The sequence below is a fragment of the Lithobates pipiens genome, unplaced genomic scaffold, assembly GCF_037356315.1.
Source record: "Lithobates pipiens isolate NorthernLeopardFrog02 unplaced genomic scaffold, aLitPip1_a1.2 Scaffold_35, whole genome shotgun sequence".
Classification (NCBI taxonomy): Eukaryota; Metazoa; Chordata; class Amphibia; order Anura; family Ranidae; genus Lithobates; species Lithobates pipiens.
This window is the reverse complement of record NW_027507811.1, coordinates 13809823-13825991: the sequence shown is the minus strand read 5'-3', so window position 1 is coordinate 13825991 and position 16169 is coordinate 13809823. Positions and strand designations below refer to the sequence as shown.

The following is a 16169-nucleotide window of genomic DNA, read 5'->3' as shown; positions in this document are numbered from 1 at the left end:
CCTGGCTACTGATGGTGGTGGTGGCTCCTGGCTACTGATGGTGGTGGTGGCTCCTGGCTACTGATGGTGGTGGTGGCTCCTGGCTACTGATGGTGGTGGTGGTGGCTCCTGGCTACTGATGGTGGTGGTGGCTCCTGGCTACTGATGGTGGTGGTGGCTCCTGGCTACTGATGGTGGTGGTGGCTCCTGGCTACTGATGAAGGTGGTGGCTCCTGGCTACTGATGAAGGTGGTGGCTCCTGGCTACTGATGACGGTGGTGGCTCCTGGCTACTGATGACGGTGGTGGCTCCTGGCTTCTGACGGTGGGTTGGAGTGCTCTGAACATCTAGTCCTACAGATAAAAACCGACCCTTTTGGGGCAACCATAATGCTGATGAAATCGACTTTGATACCCCGGATCTAAAGGGAAGGGGGTGTGATATGAAAAGTAATAACCGGGAGGGGATGAGTTGTTCAAGTAAGTTAACTACTTTTTTAAAAAAAAATTTTTTTTGCTTATTTTACCTTTTTTATTTTTACACTGTTCTTTAAAAAAAAAAAAAAAATGTGAGTTACTTTTATTCCTATTTACAGGGAAAGTAAACATCCCTTGTAATAGAAAAAAAGCATGACAGGACCTCTTAAATATGAGATCTGCGGTCAAAAAGACCTCATGTTTACACTAAAATGCAATATAAAAAATAAAATAAAAAAAATAGTAATTTAAATAAAAATAAATAAAATGGCCCTTTTAAGAGCTGTGGGCGGATGTGACATTTTTGACGTCGCTTCCACCCTGAAATGATATGGAGACGGGTGGTGACCTTCTTCCCATCACTCATCTCCATGCCACACACGGAAGAGGACCCGATCGCTGCCGACGGCTCCGATGCGCGGCGGAGGGCACCGGAGCTGGTGTGGGGGGGAGCCCCCTCTCCCACCACCGATAAAAGTGATCTTGCGACAAAGCCATGCTAGCTGCTGCCATAACAATGATATTCCTCCTCAAAGTTAGGACGCTTATCGACGTGCGGCGGTCCGGTAGTGGTTAAGGTCAGGTGAGCGTTAAAAAAAAAAAATGCTGCAATAAACGGCGCTAAAGCGCCACAAAAATTGCCAAATGTTCAGTTTTTGAGTGCCTCAGTCTGAACACAACTATGTTCGTGTTTGTTGGCTGACAACTGTGCGCCGTTTGTATGCAAGGCAAGTTCCCGGCACGTGCCCCTTCGGACAAAAGTCTGCCGCTCTGTTGGCCAACGATCCGATTGTGGGTACGAGGCTTAAGTCTCTACGCATAGACAGGAAGTGATGTCAGAGTAAAGCCACGTACACCCGATCGGATCGTTGGCCAACAGACCATCAGACTTTTGTCCGAAGGGGTGTGTGCCGGGGACCTGTCTTGCATACAAAACGGCACGCAATGGTCGGCCAACAAACACGAACGTAATGACGTACTATGAGGAACTTCAGCTCTTGAGCGCCACCCCTTTGGGCACCTTCTTCTAATGTCGTGTTTGGCGAACATCGATTCCGAGCGTGTTTTGTACTTTGGACTTTTGTGTGATGGACTTGTGTACACACGATGTACGAAAATCTGACAACAGACCGAAAATTTTACTAGCCTGCCGTCCAACATTTTTGTTGGCGGAAAGTTGGACAACAATTGTCTGAAGGAGCGAACTAACGGTCGGATTTTAGGCAAACAGTCTGTCATCACACAATTCCCAGCCGAAAATCCGATCGTGTGTACGAGGCTTATCCATAATTTTTTCATTTTATTTTATCAAAAGAGAACATAACAATTAAGATTGTTGCAAATGGTACATATCATTGTAATAAAAAAAACATTGTAAAGGCATATAAAATGGGCTTCGTTCAAATCTTGATGGCCCAATCCAAGGCGCAGAGAGTAAGTCTCTATGACAATATGGACAGGAAGTCTCTATGGTAGACAGGAAGTCTCTATGGTAGACAGGAAGTGATGTCAGCTACAGACAGAAAGTTCCGGGTGAGAGGTGAGTCGGGAGGAAGTAGAGAGGAGACATTGCTGGAAGTTGCAGTAGAGGAGGTAATAAGATCTTATTTTATATTTACACCCAGTAACCCCCCCCCCCCCCCGTCATGTTTTTTTTTTCTATCCTATAGTTTATAGACGCTATAACTTTTGCGCAAACCAATCAATATACGCTTATTGGGATTTTATTTTATTTTTTTATGTGTTTTATAACAAAGTGTATACACTTTATTTATTTTCAAAATTGCCTTTTTGTTTTTTGATGTGGTTTTTATAGCAGACAGTAAAAATATTATTTTTATTTATTTTAAAAAAACCAACCCATAAGAATATGTAATGGAAGTGAGGTTCCGACCAAAAAATGCTTACAGCGCATGCGCTCCAGCATGGCCGCTCTGCATTCCGATCAAAGGCCTCTGAGATACATTTTACCATCAGTTTGGTGCTCAGCAGTGTAAGGTGTACCAAGATGGCCGTCGAGCACCTTCTGACTGCAGGTGTTTCGTCACATTTGGCTACCCGCTGGACTGCGCATGTGCGACCCCTGCTGTGTGCGTTCCACCCCCTGAGCCCAGGTTCAAGCCCCACCATCCAAGTGGACATAGAGTTTGATTATAATTATGCCAAGCGAGGCCGTGCCCGAAGTGTAGCGAGGAGCCGTGAGTTGGAACGCATATGGCGGCGTCGCACATGCGCACTCCAGCGGGTAGCAAAATGTGATGGGTAGCCAAATGTGTCGTGACGCGGGCTTGCCGCTGCTTTTCAAATACAGTATTTTTACAACCGTGACACTGTTTTGATGCTTCATTTGAAAAGCAGCGGCAAGCCCGCAGTCAGAAAGCGCCGACAGCCATCTTGGTACACCTTACACTGCTGAGCACCAAACTGATAGTTATTTGGCGCCGAGGGACATTTTCCGAAACCCTTAGTCGCGGTAAAATAGTCTATTGCAGTAGACTCCCCTTTATATACTGAAATAGACTCTTTCACCGCAAGCGAGTAAGGGTGCCGGAAAATGTCCCTCGGCACTAAATGACTATCAGTTTGGTGCTCAGCAGGGTAAGGTGTACCAAGATGGCTGTCGGCGCTTTCTGACTGCAGGCTTACCGCTGCTTTTCAAATGCAACATCAAAACAGTGTCACAGATGTAAAAATACTGTATTTGAAAAGCAGCGGCAAGCCTGCAGTCAGGAGTAAGGATGAGCTCCAGCGTGTTCGCACACACCCCGCGTGCAGAGCCGGCCAGGAAGTCGGCACTACGCTAATCGCAGGCAGTGAGACATTGCCCGATCTCTGCAGCTGCGCCTCCGGACAATGTCTCACTGCCTGTGATTAGCGCAGTGCAGCGCCGACTTCCTGGCGGGCTTTGCACGTGGGGTGTGCGAACACGCCGGAGCTCATCCCTAGTCAGAAGGTGCCGACAGCCATCTTGGTACACCTTACACTGCTGAGCACCAAACTGATGGAAAATGTCCCTCAGCGCCAAATGACTGACACCCTTACTCGGTCTCTGTGAAATAGTTGATTTCTGTATATAAGGGGAGTCTACTGCTAAAATAAGTGTGAAATTCAAGACTTGCCTATGCGTAACAAGATGTCCGCTGCCGCCTTCGTGTTCTGTCAGATGTCGGAATGCATAGCGGCCATGTTAGAGCACAGTAAGCATTTTTGGTCTGAACGTCGCTTTCATTACATTTTCCCGATGGGTAGCGGTATTCTGACAGAACAACTGGCCTTGATGGCCTGGGGAGCTGTCAGCAGGGACCAAGAAGTGACGTCACACATCACGTCCGGGTCAACAACGAGAAGGGAAGTGATGTGTGACGTCACTTCCGGATCCACGTATTTCAGTATATAAGGGGAGTCTACTGCTAAAATAAGTGTGAAATTCGAGACTTGCCTGGGTGTAACAAGATGTCCGCTGCCGCCTTTGTGTTCTGTCAGATTAGGAAACCTACCGGAGCGCATGGCGGCCATGTTGGAGCTCATAGCGCAGTAAGCATTTTTTGGTCGGAACGGCACTTCAAATACATTTCCAGATGGGTAGCGGTATTCTGACAGAACAACTGGCCTTGATGGCCGAGGGAGCTGTCAGCAGGGACCAGGAAGTGACGTCACACATCCCGTCCGAGTCAACAACAAGAAGGGAAGTGATGTGTGACGTCACTTCCGGATCCACGTATTTCAGTATATAAGGGGAGTCTACTGCTAAAATAAGTGTGAAATTCGAGACTTGCCTGGGTGTAACAAGATGTCTGCTGACGCCTTTGTGTTCTGTCAGATTAGGAAACCTACCGGAGCGCATGGCGGCCATGTTGGAGCTCATAGCGCAGTAAGCATTTTTTGGTCGGAACGGCACTTCCATTCCATTTCCCGATGAGTAGCGGTATTCTGACAGAACAACTGGCCTTGATGGCCGGAGGAACTGTCAGCAAGGACCAGAAAGTGACGTCACACATCACGTCCGGGTCAACAAAATGAAGGGGAGGAGAGTGGACACGTGTCTGCTCTCCTCCCTCTACCTGCTATGCCGAGGTCCTAGGCCCACAGATGGGCAAGCGGAGCCCGGGATACATACCGGGGGAGGTGGGTGGTTGCACGGGGGGTGTGGTGGAGCATTCAGGCACCAGCCTAAGCTGGTCACCATGGAGACCTGGCACATTTGATGTAACCTTGGTAATATATGCACCGATGTTTGTACTGCGGGGTCTTCACCCCATGTTTGGCATTTAATAAAATCTATATTTCACACAAAAAAAAAAGAAATGGGCATGTGCAAGAAAAGAAAATTTACGGAGAGAAAAAAAGATTCCCAGCCACGAAAATGATTTTCTGTAGCAACATTGAAGGCTTGGTTGGCCGAATTTCAAAATCCAATGGTGGTACCAACTGGATCACAAAACGCACAAGTTTTCAGAAGAAAATTCTTTCGAAATTCCACCCATGTATGGCCAGCCTTTGGTATCTACCACAGCCGTTTTTCATCTGAGAGAAATCCTGAAAACATGACCTGTTGAGGCGCCTTGAGGACTGGAGTTGAGAAACACTGGTGTAGACAAAGAAGGCTGTGGAAAGTATCCATTGATGGAGGCGAGATGAGATCAGGTCAGGGGCAAAAAGGTGGACTTTGCCCCAAAGTGGACCTGTTCTTTAATGGAGAATTGTATGACAATGTAGTATATTTATTTTGGGATATGTAGTGGTGCGGAGACAAGACGTGCATCGTTGGGGGGCCTGCTGGGAGTTGTAGTAGTACAGGGAGAGGAGATGTGTCATGTTGGGTCCTGTAGGTCTACATATACAGGAGATACTTAAGTTGGATGTGATGGGACTTGTGAAGTTCTGAGACAGTAGATAGCCATGGTCATGTCCCAGGAGGTTGTCTCCACAATGGATGACCTACATGGCAGCAGACTGACCATTCACATCAGAGGTTCAACAGATCTGATCGTTGTTTACTGTCCATCTCCACAGGATCTCTATAAGTGACGACTGACGAGGACCGGAGTCACATGACTGAGAAGACGCTCCGAGAGGATGACCCTCATTGCTGACACAGGAAGTTGTCCTAACAAGGACAGCTGGAGTAATACGACTGAGAAGATACTCAACCTCACCCTGGAGATCATCTACCTGCTGACCAGAGAGGTGAGGAGGATTCTGGGAGGTCACATGACATCACTCTTATCTCTATTAATAAAACACAGACCTGACCGGAGAGGTGAGGAGGATTCCGGGATTCTAACATGATATTCCTATTTTGTTTTCCAATACAGAGATTTTGTCCTCTGAAGTCAGGTGATCATATGATCCCCTCAGTACCTCCATGTGACTCCCTAAAACCTGAGGGACACAACATGGAGAAGATTCTGGAAGTCACCAAGAAGATGATGGATCTGCTGACAGGAGAGGTGAGGAGGATTCTGGGAATTCTGGGACATTATCCAGTAACAGACAAGGGATGTGTCTGGATGGTGACTGTATCATTGTGTGTGTCAGGTTCCTATAAGGTGTCAGGATGTCACTGTCTATTTCTCCATGGAGGAGTGGGAGTATTTAGAAGGACACAAGGATCTCTACAAGGACGTCATGATGGACAATCAGCCGCCCCTCACATCACCGGGTAAGAGGAGACTTTATTGTAAAGGAGAGAGCAGTACGGAGGCTCCACCTAGATCCCCCCATCATCTGATAAACACATAGAAACAATGTATTCAGTCAGTGTGTGTGTTTCCTACAGATGGATCCAGTAATGGGAACCCACCAGAGAGATGTCCCCGTCCTCTGTATTCCTGGGATTCCACACAGGAAGGTCACACCATCCCCCACCATCATCAGGTAGATGAGGAACAATCACTGATAGTATCATTAGGATCTGTACATTATCTATCTGCATTGTTACCATTGATGTCATTTTTTATTATGTATTCAGAGTGGAGACCTGAGAGATTCTAAAGTGAAAGATAAAGAAGAGTTGATAGAGGAGGATGATGAGGATGGGGTGATGGAGGAGTCAGAGTTACCAAAAGGACACAAAGATCTGTACCAGGACACCAAGGTGGGGTCATCCAGCTACAGAAACCCACCAGAGAGAAGTCCCCGTCCTCCACCAGAGAGAAGTCCCCGTCCTCCACCAGAGAGAAGTCCCCGTCCTCCACCAGAGAGAAGTCCCCGTCCTCTGTATTCCAAACAAGAAGGTCACACCATCCGTCACCATCGTTATGTAGATGAGGATCTAGGGCTCACGATTGTCCAGGTATGACCTTGTTTCATTATCTGTAGTATTCGTTTATCGGTACTCGCTATTTTCCTCTAATCATTTGTGTTGCTTTAGTGGGAAGACGATGTGGATATAAAAGTAGAGGAGGAGCAGGAGGAACCTGTGAGGGGTGATCAGCAGTCTATGGAGGAGGTTGGGATGTTGGCAGAAATGAAAAAGAAGGAATCTTCCGTAGATATCGGCTCAGGTGAGCGATAAATGCAGAAAAAGGTCTTGTGATCAGTTGTATATAACTCTCCTCAATATAACGTCATGTTCCCAACAAATGAGGAGGAGATACTGTACACCATATGAAAGGTCCATCTCCATTCCTCAATATAACGTCATGTTCCCAACAAATGAGGAGGAGATACTGTACACCATATGAAAGGTCCATCTCCATTCCTCAATATAACGTCATGTTCCCAACAAATGAGGAGGAGATACTGTACACCATATGAAAGGTCCATCCCTATTCCTCAATATAACGTCATGTTCCCAACAAATGAGGGGGAGATACTGTACACCATATGAAAGGTCCATCTCCATTCCTCAATATAACGTCATGTTTCCAACAAATGAGGAGGAGATACTGTACACCATATGAAAGGTCCATCTTCATTCCCCAATATAACGTCATGTTCCCAACAAATGAGGAGGAGATACTGTACATCATATGAAAGGTCCATCTCCATTCCTCAATATAATGTCATGTTCCCAACAAATGAGGAGGAGATACTGTACACCATATGAAAGGTCCATCTCCATTCCTCAATATAACGTCATGTTCCCAACAAATGAGGAGGAGATACTGTACACCATATGAAAGGTCCATCTCCATTCCTCAATATAACGTCATGTTCCCAACAAATGAGGTGGAGATACTGTACACCATATGAAAGGTCCATCTCCATTCCTCAATATAACGTCATGTTCCCAACAAATGAGGTGGAGATACTGTACACCATATGACCTCTACCGTTAATTAAATTTTTTCTTTACAGAAAAAGGTCGTGACGTTCAGTTTACCTCAAAAAGACGTCTCCGCTCACGTCCAATCCATAACACAGAAAATAATGGCGCAAACCAAAAATCTCGGGGAATGGGCCCGGTTACTAAACATCTCCCGGTACCCCCTGATATGAGGTCAGCAGATCTCTCGGTTCCTAAAGAACGTTCCGTTGGCAATCCGCAGAAGGTTACACGTCAAAGAAACAAGAAGAGGTTTTCCTGTCCTGAATGTGGTAAATCTTTTACAACAAAAGCGTATTTCGCCATCCATAAGCGGATACACGACGGACCGCGCCCATTTACGTGCCTGGAGTGCGGCAGAAGCTTTATCTCCAAGTCGTATTTTCTTCGACATCAAAGATATCACAGCGAACTGAGGCCCTACCCATGTCTAGAGTGCGGGAAGTCCTTCAAGGAAAAATCAGTCCTCGTCCAGCATCTGAGAATTCACAGCGGCGACAGGCCATTTCCTTGCTCCAATTGCGGTCAGCGCTTCGTCCAGAATGCCCATCTGATGAGACATCTCCGAGTTCACACCGGCGAGACCCCTTTCTCTTGCAAGCAGTGCGGGAAAGGTTTTACGCGGAAAGATATGCTCACCTTGCACGAGCGGGGACATGTGAACGAGCGCCCGTTTTCCTGCACGGAGTGCGGCAAGCGCTTCAAACTGCAGTTCTGTCTTGTCCGGCATCAGAAGCTCCACGGGAAAAGGGGCTCCTCCTCCGCCCGTTCGGCACCTCTTTCAAACCAAAACCTGAATTTCTGAGGGCACGCCAGTCAAATAGTCTTTACATGCATATAGTGCGGGGGAAAAGTTCAAAAGGGTGTACGCTGTTTAGAGACAGACACTTTTCCTGTTAGGAAGTGTGGCAGAGGCTTCTCGCTTTTTTTTTTTTTTTTTTTTCTGTTCAGAGTGTGGGAAATGTTTAATTCGAAAAGGAGAACCTCTTCTTTTATAGGATAGTTCACAGAAATTAGAGTTCTTATCCATTTTCAATGTGCGGGAAGTGTTACACATGGAAATAGCGGCAGAGTAGTAGTGTCCTTTTTCTACATCCCAGTGTGCAAGAAGTGGTTTAAAACTCAGGGAAGTCAGAACGGGCAAAAAGCCTTCACGTGCTCATAGTACGGGAAATGGTCAAAGCTTTATAGACACCTGAGAGTTGACCCTGGTGAGAAGCCCTTTTTTCTGTTCGGAGTGTGGCAGATGCTTCTTCGTGAAAGTTCAGGCTTCATAGTCAAGTTGAAGGCCTACAGTGGGGGGGGAATCATGATTTGTTCCCCCTGCAGATTGTCTAAATTTGCCCACTTACAAAGAAATGAAGGGTCTATCATTTTTATCATGGAGACAGAATATCGACAAAAAATCACATAAGATCTTTTTTGTATAAATGGAGTTGCAGTTCAGTGAGTAAAACAAGTATTTGAGCCCCAAGCAAAACATGACTTAGTAGTTGGTGGAGAAACCCTTGTTGGCGATCAGAGGTCAGACGTTTCTTGTAGTTGGTGACCAGGTTTGCACACATCTCAGGAGGCATTTTGGTCCATTCTTCTTTACAGATCTTCTCGAAATCCTTAAGGTTTCTTGGCTGTCTCTTGGCAACTTGAAGTTTCGGCTCCCTCCATCAATTTTCTATAAGATTAAGGTCTGGAGACTGGCTAGGCCACTCCATGACCTTTTATTGTGCTTCTTCTTGTGCCACTCCTTTGTTGCCTAGGCGGTATGTTTTGGGTCATTGTCATGCTGGAAGACCCATCTACGACCCATCTTCAGTGTTCTGGCTGAGGGAAGAAGGTTCTCCTCCCAAGATTTTACAGTACAAGTTCTCTTGGTCCCTCAATACGGCAAAGTCGGCCTGTACCTTTATCAGAGAAACAACCCCAAAACATCATGTTTCCACCTCCGTACTTGACTGTAGGGATGGTGTTCTTAGGGTCATAGTCGGCCTTTTTCTTTCTCCAAACACGGTGAGTCTCATCTGACCACAACACTTTCACCCAATCCTTCTCCGAATTATTTAGCAGACAGTCCTGTACATGTGTCTTCTTGAGGAGGGGGACCTTGCGGGCGCTGCAGGATTTCAATCCATGGCGGCGTATTGTGTTAGTCGGCATTTTTTCATTTCTCCAAACACATTCCATTGGTCCCTCACGGCACAGTCGGCTTGTACCTTTAGCAGAGAAACAGCCCCAAAGCATCATGTTTCCACCTTCATGCTCGACTGTAGAGATGGTGGTCTAAGGGTCATAGTCAGCATTGGTCTTCCTCTATAAACAGGATGAGTCGAGTTAATGGCAAAGAGCTCAATTTTGGTCGGTTGGAAGTTTGCCAATGAACATCTAGATCAGCCTTCAAACTATGGCCCTCAAAGTTCAGAAACTACAATTCCCCATCATGCCTAGTCTGTGAATGTCAGAGTTTCACATGGCCTCATGGGATGCGTAGTTCCGCAACAGCTGGAGGGCCGTAGTTTGAGGATCCCTGATCTAAATGATTCAGAGAAGGATTGGGAGAAGGTGCTGTGGTCAGACGAGACCTCAATTGAGCTCCTTGGCATTAACTTGACTTGCCTTGTCAGCATTGGCATTAACTCGACTTGCCTTGCTTAGAGGAAGACCAAAGAGCTCAATTTTTGTTTCAGAAGTTTGCCAATGAACATCTAAATGATTCAGAGAAGGATTGGGAGAAGGTGATGTGGTCAGACGAGACACAAATTGAGCTCTTTGGCGTCAACTCGACTTGCCTTGTCAGCATTTGTCTTCCTCTAAACAAGGCAAGTCACATTGATGCCAAAGAGCTCGATTTGGGTCTCGTCTGACCACGGCACCTTCTCCCAATCCTTCTCTGAATCATTTAGATGTTCATTGGCAAAATTCCGAGACCAAAATTGAGCTCTTTGGTCTTCCTCTAAACAAGGCAAGTCGAGTTAATGCCAATGCTGACAAGGCAAGTCAAGTTTAATGCCAAGGAGCTCAATTGAGGTCTCGTCTGACCACAGCACCTTCTCTGAATCATTTAGATGTTCATTGGCAAACCTTTGAAACCAAAATTGAGCTCTTAGGGTCATAGTCAGCATTGGTCTTCCTCTAAACAAGGCGAGTTGAGTTCATGCCAAAGAGCTCAATTTTGGTTTCGGAATTTTGCAAGTGAACATCTAAATGATTCAGAGAAGGGTTGGGAGAAGGTGATGTGGTCAGGCGAGACACAAATTTGAGCTCTTTGGCGTCAACTCGACTTGCCTTGTTTAGAGGAAGACAAATGCTGACAACGCGAGTCGAGTTGACGCCAAAGAGCTCAATTTAGGTCTCATCTGACCACATCACCTTCCCCCAACCCTTCTCTGAATCATTTTAGATGTTCACTGGATAAATTCCGAAACCAAAATTGAGCTCTTTGGCATTAACTTGACTCGCCTTGTTTAGTGGAAGGCCAATGCCGACTATGACCCTAAGAGCTTAATTTTGGTTTCGGAATTTTGCCAATGAACATCTAAATGATTCAGAGAAGGGTTGGGAGAAGGTGATGTGGTCAGACGAGACCCAAATTTGAGCTCTTTTGCCTCGACTCGCCTTGTTTAGAGGAAGACCAATGCTGACAACGCGAGTCGAGTTGATGCCAAAGAGCTCCATTTAGGTCTCGTCTGACCACATCACCTTCTCCCAACCCTTCTCTGAATCATTTCGATGTTCACTGGCAAAATTCCAAGACCAAAATTTGAGCTCTTTGGCATTAACTCGACTCGCCTTGTTTAGAGGAAGACCAATGCCGACTACGACCCTAAGAGCACCATCCCTACAGTCGAGCACGGAGGTGGAAACATTAGGCTTTGGGGCTGTTTCTCTACTAAAGGTACAGACCGACCTTGCTGCATTGAGGGGGTCAATGGACAGGGGGCCATGTATTGTAAAATCTTGGAGGAGAACCTCCTTCCCTCAGCCAGAACACTGAAGATGGGTCTTCTCCAGCATGACCAAAACAATACCGCCAAGGCAACAAAGGAGCGGCTCAAGAAGAAGCACATTAAGGTCGTGGAGCCGGTCTCCAGACCTTAATCCTACAGAAAATGTATGGAGGGAGCTGAGACTTTGAGATTCCAGGTAACCTTAAGGATTTGGAGAAGATCTGTAAAGAAGAGTGGACCAAAATGCCTCCTGAGATGTCTGCAAACCTGGTCACCAACTACAAGAGACGTCTGATCTCTGTGCTTCCCAACAAGGGTTACATAGTAGGCGAGGTTGAAAAAAGACGCAAGACCATCAAGTCCACCAAGTCCCTCCACCAACTACTAAGTCATGTTTTGCTTGGGGATCAAATACTTATTTTACTCACTGAAATGCAACTCCATTTATAACGTTTATGTGTTTTTTGTTTTTTTTTTCTGGATTTTTGGTTGATCTTCTGTCTCTTATCGTATAAAATACACTTCTGATAAAAACGATGGACCCTTCATTTGTTTGTAGGTGGTCTGCAGGAGATCTAATCATCATTTCTCACCCCCCCCCCCCCCACTAGTTTTTGAGAGGACCTCTGTTCGGAGTGAGGGAAATGTTTCATTCGAACTTAGAGAAGCTCTTCTTCCTTTTTTAGAGGAGAGTTCTTCTCCTCCGTGTCCCCGATGTTCGGGAAGTGTTCCACTCGAATATCACACCAGAGTCGAGTCGGGTCCCTTTTTGTTTGTTTTTTTGTTTTTTTCGTGGAAGAAGCGGTCTAACTTTGGAAGAAGTCACTCCGGGCAAAATCTCTTTAGGTGGTCGTAGAGCGGGAAATGATCAGAACTTTATAGACAGCAGGGAGGTCCCAGCGGTGAGAAGTCCTCCTTCTCCTGAGGCTTCTCGTTCCGCTATGTGGAGGCCTAGGTGCGGGTGAGGAAGCCGTGTTTTGTTTTTATTTTTTATTTTAATTTTTTTTTTGGTTTCTGTTCAGAGTGCGGGAAATGTTTTAAGAAGGTGGATTTCCATAACGCAGCGATCGTCTCCTATGTCATTTATTAAACATGAAATATTTTTATACGTATTATTTCTTTTTTTTCTGTGTTTTTGAACAAATAGTACTAAAAGTTTACAGTTCCTTCTGGTTGTATTTTGTCTTCTCTGGTTCTATAATAAAATATGAAATAAAACCTGTCTGTGTTCCTTCCATCGCTTACTATAGACCCGGTGATGTCATCACTGGCTCTCTGCGATTCTCTATGCAATGTGGGCAGATCGTGGCTGGTGGGGGGGGGGCTGTACATACCTTCCTAAAAACAAATCGCAGCCCCCCCCCCGAGATGATTGAAGGATACAGCCGGTGGTGTCCAGGTGGGTTTAGCTGCATCAAATGCTTCGGCGTCACTTCTTTTCATTGGCCGGAATAATCGTTCATTCTGCGGCCACTAAAACCAATCGACGCGCTGCATATACAATCCCACACTTCACTCCACAACCAGCTGCACATACTCATCCTTCCAGTGCTCCCTCCAGCTGCACATACTCACCCTTCCAGTGCTCCCTCCAGCTGCACATACTCATCCTTCCAGTGCTCCCTCCAGCTGCACATACTCATCCTTCCAGTGCTCCCTCCAGCTGCACATACTCCTCCTTCCAGTGCTCCCTCCAGCTGCACATACTCATCCTTCCAGTGCTCCCTCCAGCTGCACATACTCATCCTTCCAGTGCTCCCTCCAGCTGCACATACTCATCCTTCCAATGCTCCCTCCAGCTGCACATACTCATGTTCTCTTTGCTCCTCCTAGCTGCACATACTCCTCTTCCCTATGCTTAATCGAGCTGCACATGCACATCTTCCCTTTGCATCATCTTGGTGCACATACTCATTTTCCCTTCGCTCAACCCAGTTGCACATACTCCTCTTCCCTTTGCTTAATCCAGCTGCACATACTCATCTTCCCTTATTCCAGCGGCACATGCTCATCACACCTTTGCTTATTCCAGCTGCACATGCTCATATTTTAGTCGCTAAACACAGTTGCATATACTTATCTTCCCTTTCCTTATTACAGCTGTGCATACTCATCTTCCCTCTTGCACCATCTAGCTGCGCACATCCTCATCTTCCCTTTGCACCATGCTAATGCACATACTCATCTTCCATTCGCTCAACCCAGTTTCATATGCTTATTCCAGCTACACATACTCATTCTTCCAATGCTCCCTCCAGTTGCACATACTCACCCTTCCAATGCTCCCTCCAGTCGCACATGCTCATGTTCTCTTTGCTCCTCGAGCTGCACATACTCATCCTCTGATTACGCCCTCCAACTGCACATACTCATCTTCCCTTTGCTTATTCCAGCTGCACATGCTCTCCTTCCCTTTGCAACATCTAGCTGCGCATACTATTTTTTTTCCCTTCGCTCAACTCAGCTGCACATACTCATCTTCCCTTTTTCACCATCCAGCTGCGCACATGCTCATCTTCCCTTTGCGCAATGCTAGTGCACATACTCATCTTCCCTTTGCATCATCCAGCTGCAGATACTCATTTTCCCTTCGCTCAACCCAGTTTCATATACTTCTCTTCCCTTTACTTAATCCAGTTGCACATGCTCACCTTCCCTTTACACCATCCTATTGCACATACTCCTCTTCCCTTTGCTTATTCCAGTTGCATATGCTCATGTTCTCTTTGCTCCTTGAGCTTTACATACTCATAATCTGTTTTTCTCAACCCAGTTGCATATACTCTTTTTCCCTATGCTTAATCCAGCTGCACATACTCCTCTTCACTTTTGCACATACTCATCTCCCCCCTTGCTTATTCCAGCTGCACATACTCATCTTCCTTTTGCTCAATCCAGGTTGCACATACTCCTCTTCCCTTTGCACCATCCTAATGCACATAATCATCTGCCGCTGCACGTACTCATCCTTCCAATGCTCCCTCCAGCTGCACATGCTCATGTTCTCTTTGCTCCTCCAGTTGCACATAGTCATCTTCCTTTTGCACCATCCTAATGCACATACTCATCTCCCCTTTGCTTATTCCAGCTGCACATGCTCATCTTCCTTTTGCTCAATCCAGTTGCACATGCTCATCGTCATGGTAGGACAGAGCATCCATCGGTTTTATTTCTAGAACACTGCACTTTCTCTCACCAGAAGGGGGAGACCATACAGGAAGTGATGTCAGGTATACACAGGATGTTCCGTCACATTATGCGACCCGTCAGGATGTGTAGCGGAAGTGACGTGCCGTAGCCACCATCTTGCTACACCCCGCACTCCTCCACAGTAAGGATACAGTGAGAAGGGGGAAAGCGGACATCTTGCTCCACCCTGCACTAGAGGCGATTCAGTTCGCATTGTGCGCTATACAAGTATTTAATTCATTCATGCACTCCTCTACAGTAAAGATACAGTGAGAAGGGGGGGAAAGCGGACATCTTGCTCCACCCCGCACTCCTCCACAGTAAGGATGCATTGAGAAGGGGGAAAGCGGACATCTTGCTACCCCCACTGGAGTTTTGCATTTCACACTTATTTCTACCAGTAAAGTCAGCTTATATAGTGAAATTCAGAATTTTCAAATCTCCCAGACTGTTTTGATGTTGATTTTTTCAAAGCAGCGGTGTTCTGTCAGATCAGCAAACCTGTGAGATCAGCAGGCTTGCTGCTGCTTTTAAAATTCAACATCTAACCAGTCAGACGGATTTCTAAATACCGAATTTCAAGATATAACCTAAGTTTACTGTTCAAAAAAAAAAAAAAAAGTGTGAAATGCAAAACTCCGGTGGGTGTAACAAGATGTCCGCTTGCCGCCTTCTCATGTATCCTTACTGTGGAGGAGTGCGGGGTGGAGCAAGATGGCGGCGACGGAACATCGCTTCCGTTACGGGCCGCCTAATCTGACGAAACACGGACAGTGATGTGAGTTACAGGAAGTGACGTCATATACAGACAGGAAGTTCCGGGTGAGAGGTGAGTCGGGAGGAAGTAGAGAGGAGACATTGCTGGAAGTGGCAGGAGAGGAGGTAATAAGATCTTATTTTATATTTACACCCAGTAACCCCCGTCATGTCTGTCCTCTTCCTCCATAGTCACTGTGATGTCTTATCCTGTTGTATGGAAGTGAACCTGTGCTGATGGGTTTGGTGATGCCATAAAGAGGAGCTCCAGTCATTCTCCACCATCGCTTTGTCCTGCAGAACCAGACTTCCTCCCCAATAAGTCCCCTTCCAACACCTCCACCTCTGTCGTAGGTCTGCCTGTCACGGGCAACATCTGGAAAGCAATGACACTCATCGCGGACACAGGAAGGAGTCCTAACAAGGACAGAGGTGGGAGCCACATGACTGAGAAGATTCTAAACCTCACCCTGGAGATCATCTACCTGCTGACCGGAGAGGTGAGGAGGATTCTGGGAGGTCACATGACATCACTCTGATCTCTATTAATAAAACACA

General features: G+C 46.4%; 3 protein-coding genes across 6 annotated transcripts in view; 2 read left to right on the top strand and 1 right to left on the bottom strand.

Moving 5' to 3' along the window:
* Positions 1-16169, bottom strand: part of LOC143955522 (uncharacterized) — a 433055-nt gene that overhangs the window by 221456 nt on the left and 195430 nt on the right. The window lies entirely within an intron of this gene.
* Positions 3417-11871, top strand: LOC143955386 (uncharacterized). Its single transcript, XM_077465445.1, has 7 exons — positions 3417-5642; positions 5771-5905; positions 5994-6117; positions 6235-6332; positions 6415-6750; positions 6829-6961; positions 7758-11871. The coding sequence occupies exons 1-7, from the start codon at positions 5532-5534 to the stop codon at positions 8528-8530; spliced, it is 1710 nt and encodes a 569-aa protein (XP_077321571.1). The 5' UTR covers positions 3417-5531; the 3' UTR covers positions 8531-11871.
* Positions 15745-16169, top strand: part of LOC143955385 (uncharacterized) — a 146480-nt gene continuing 146055 nt past the window's right edge. Inside the window, exon 1 of the mRNA XM_077465444.1 lies at positions 15745-16111. Within this exon, the coding sequence (XP_077321570.1) occupies positions 15998-16111 (114 nt within the window). The 5' untranslated portion in view covers positions 15745-15997. The remainder of the gene's footprint in view (positions 16112-16169) is intronic.

What these genes read in the sequence shown, in the direction of transcription:
- LOC143955386 (XM_077465445.1), top strand. Translation starts at nt 5,532, where the DNA reads ATGACCCTCATTGCTGACACAGGAAGTTGTCCTAACAAGGACAGCTGG. An exon ending in TCTACCTGCTGACCAGAGAG is followed by an intron (nt 5,643 to 5,770) that starts GTGAGGAGGATT and finishes TTTCCAATACAG; the next exon opens with AGATTTTGTCCTCTGAAGTC. An exon ending in CCATCCCCCACCATCATCAG is followed by an intron (nt 6,333 to 6,414) that starts GTAGATGAGGAA and finishes TGTCATTTTTTA; the next exon opens with TTATGTATTCAGAGTGGAGA.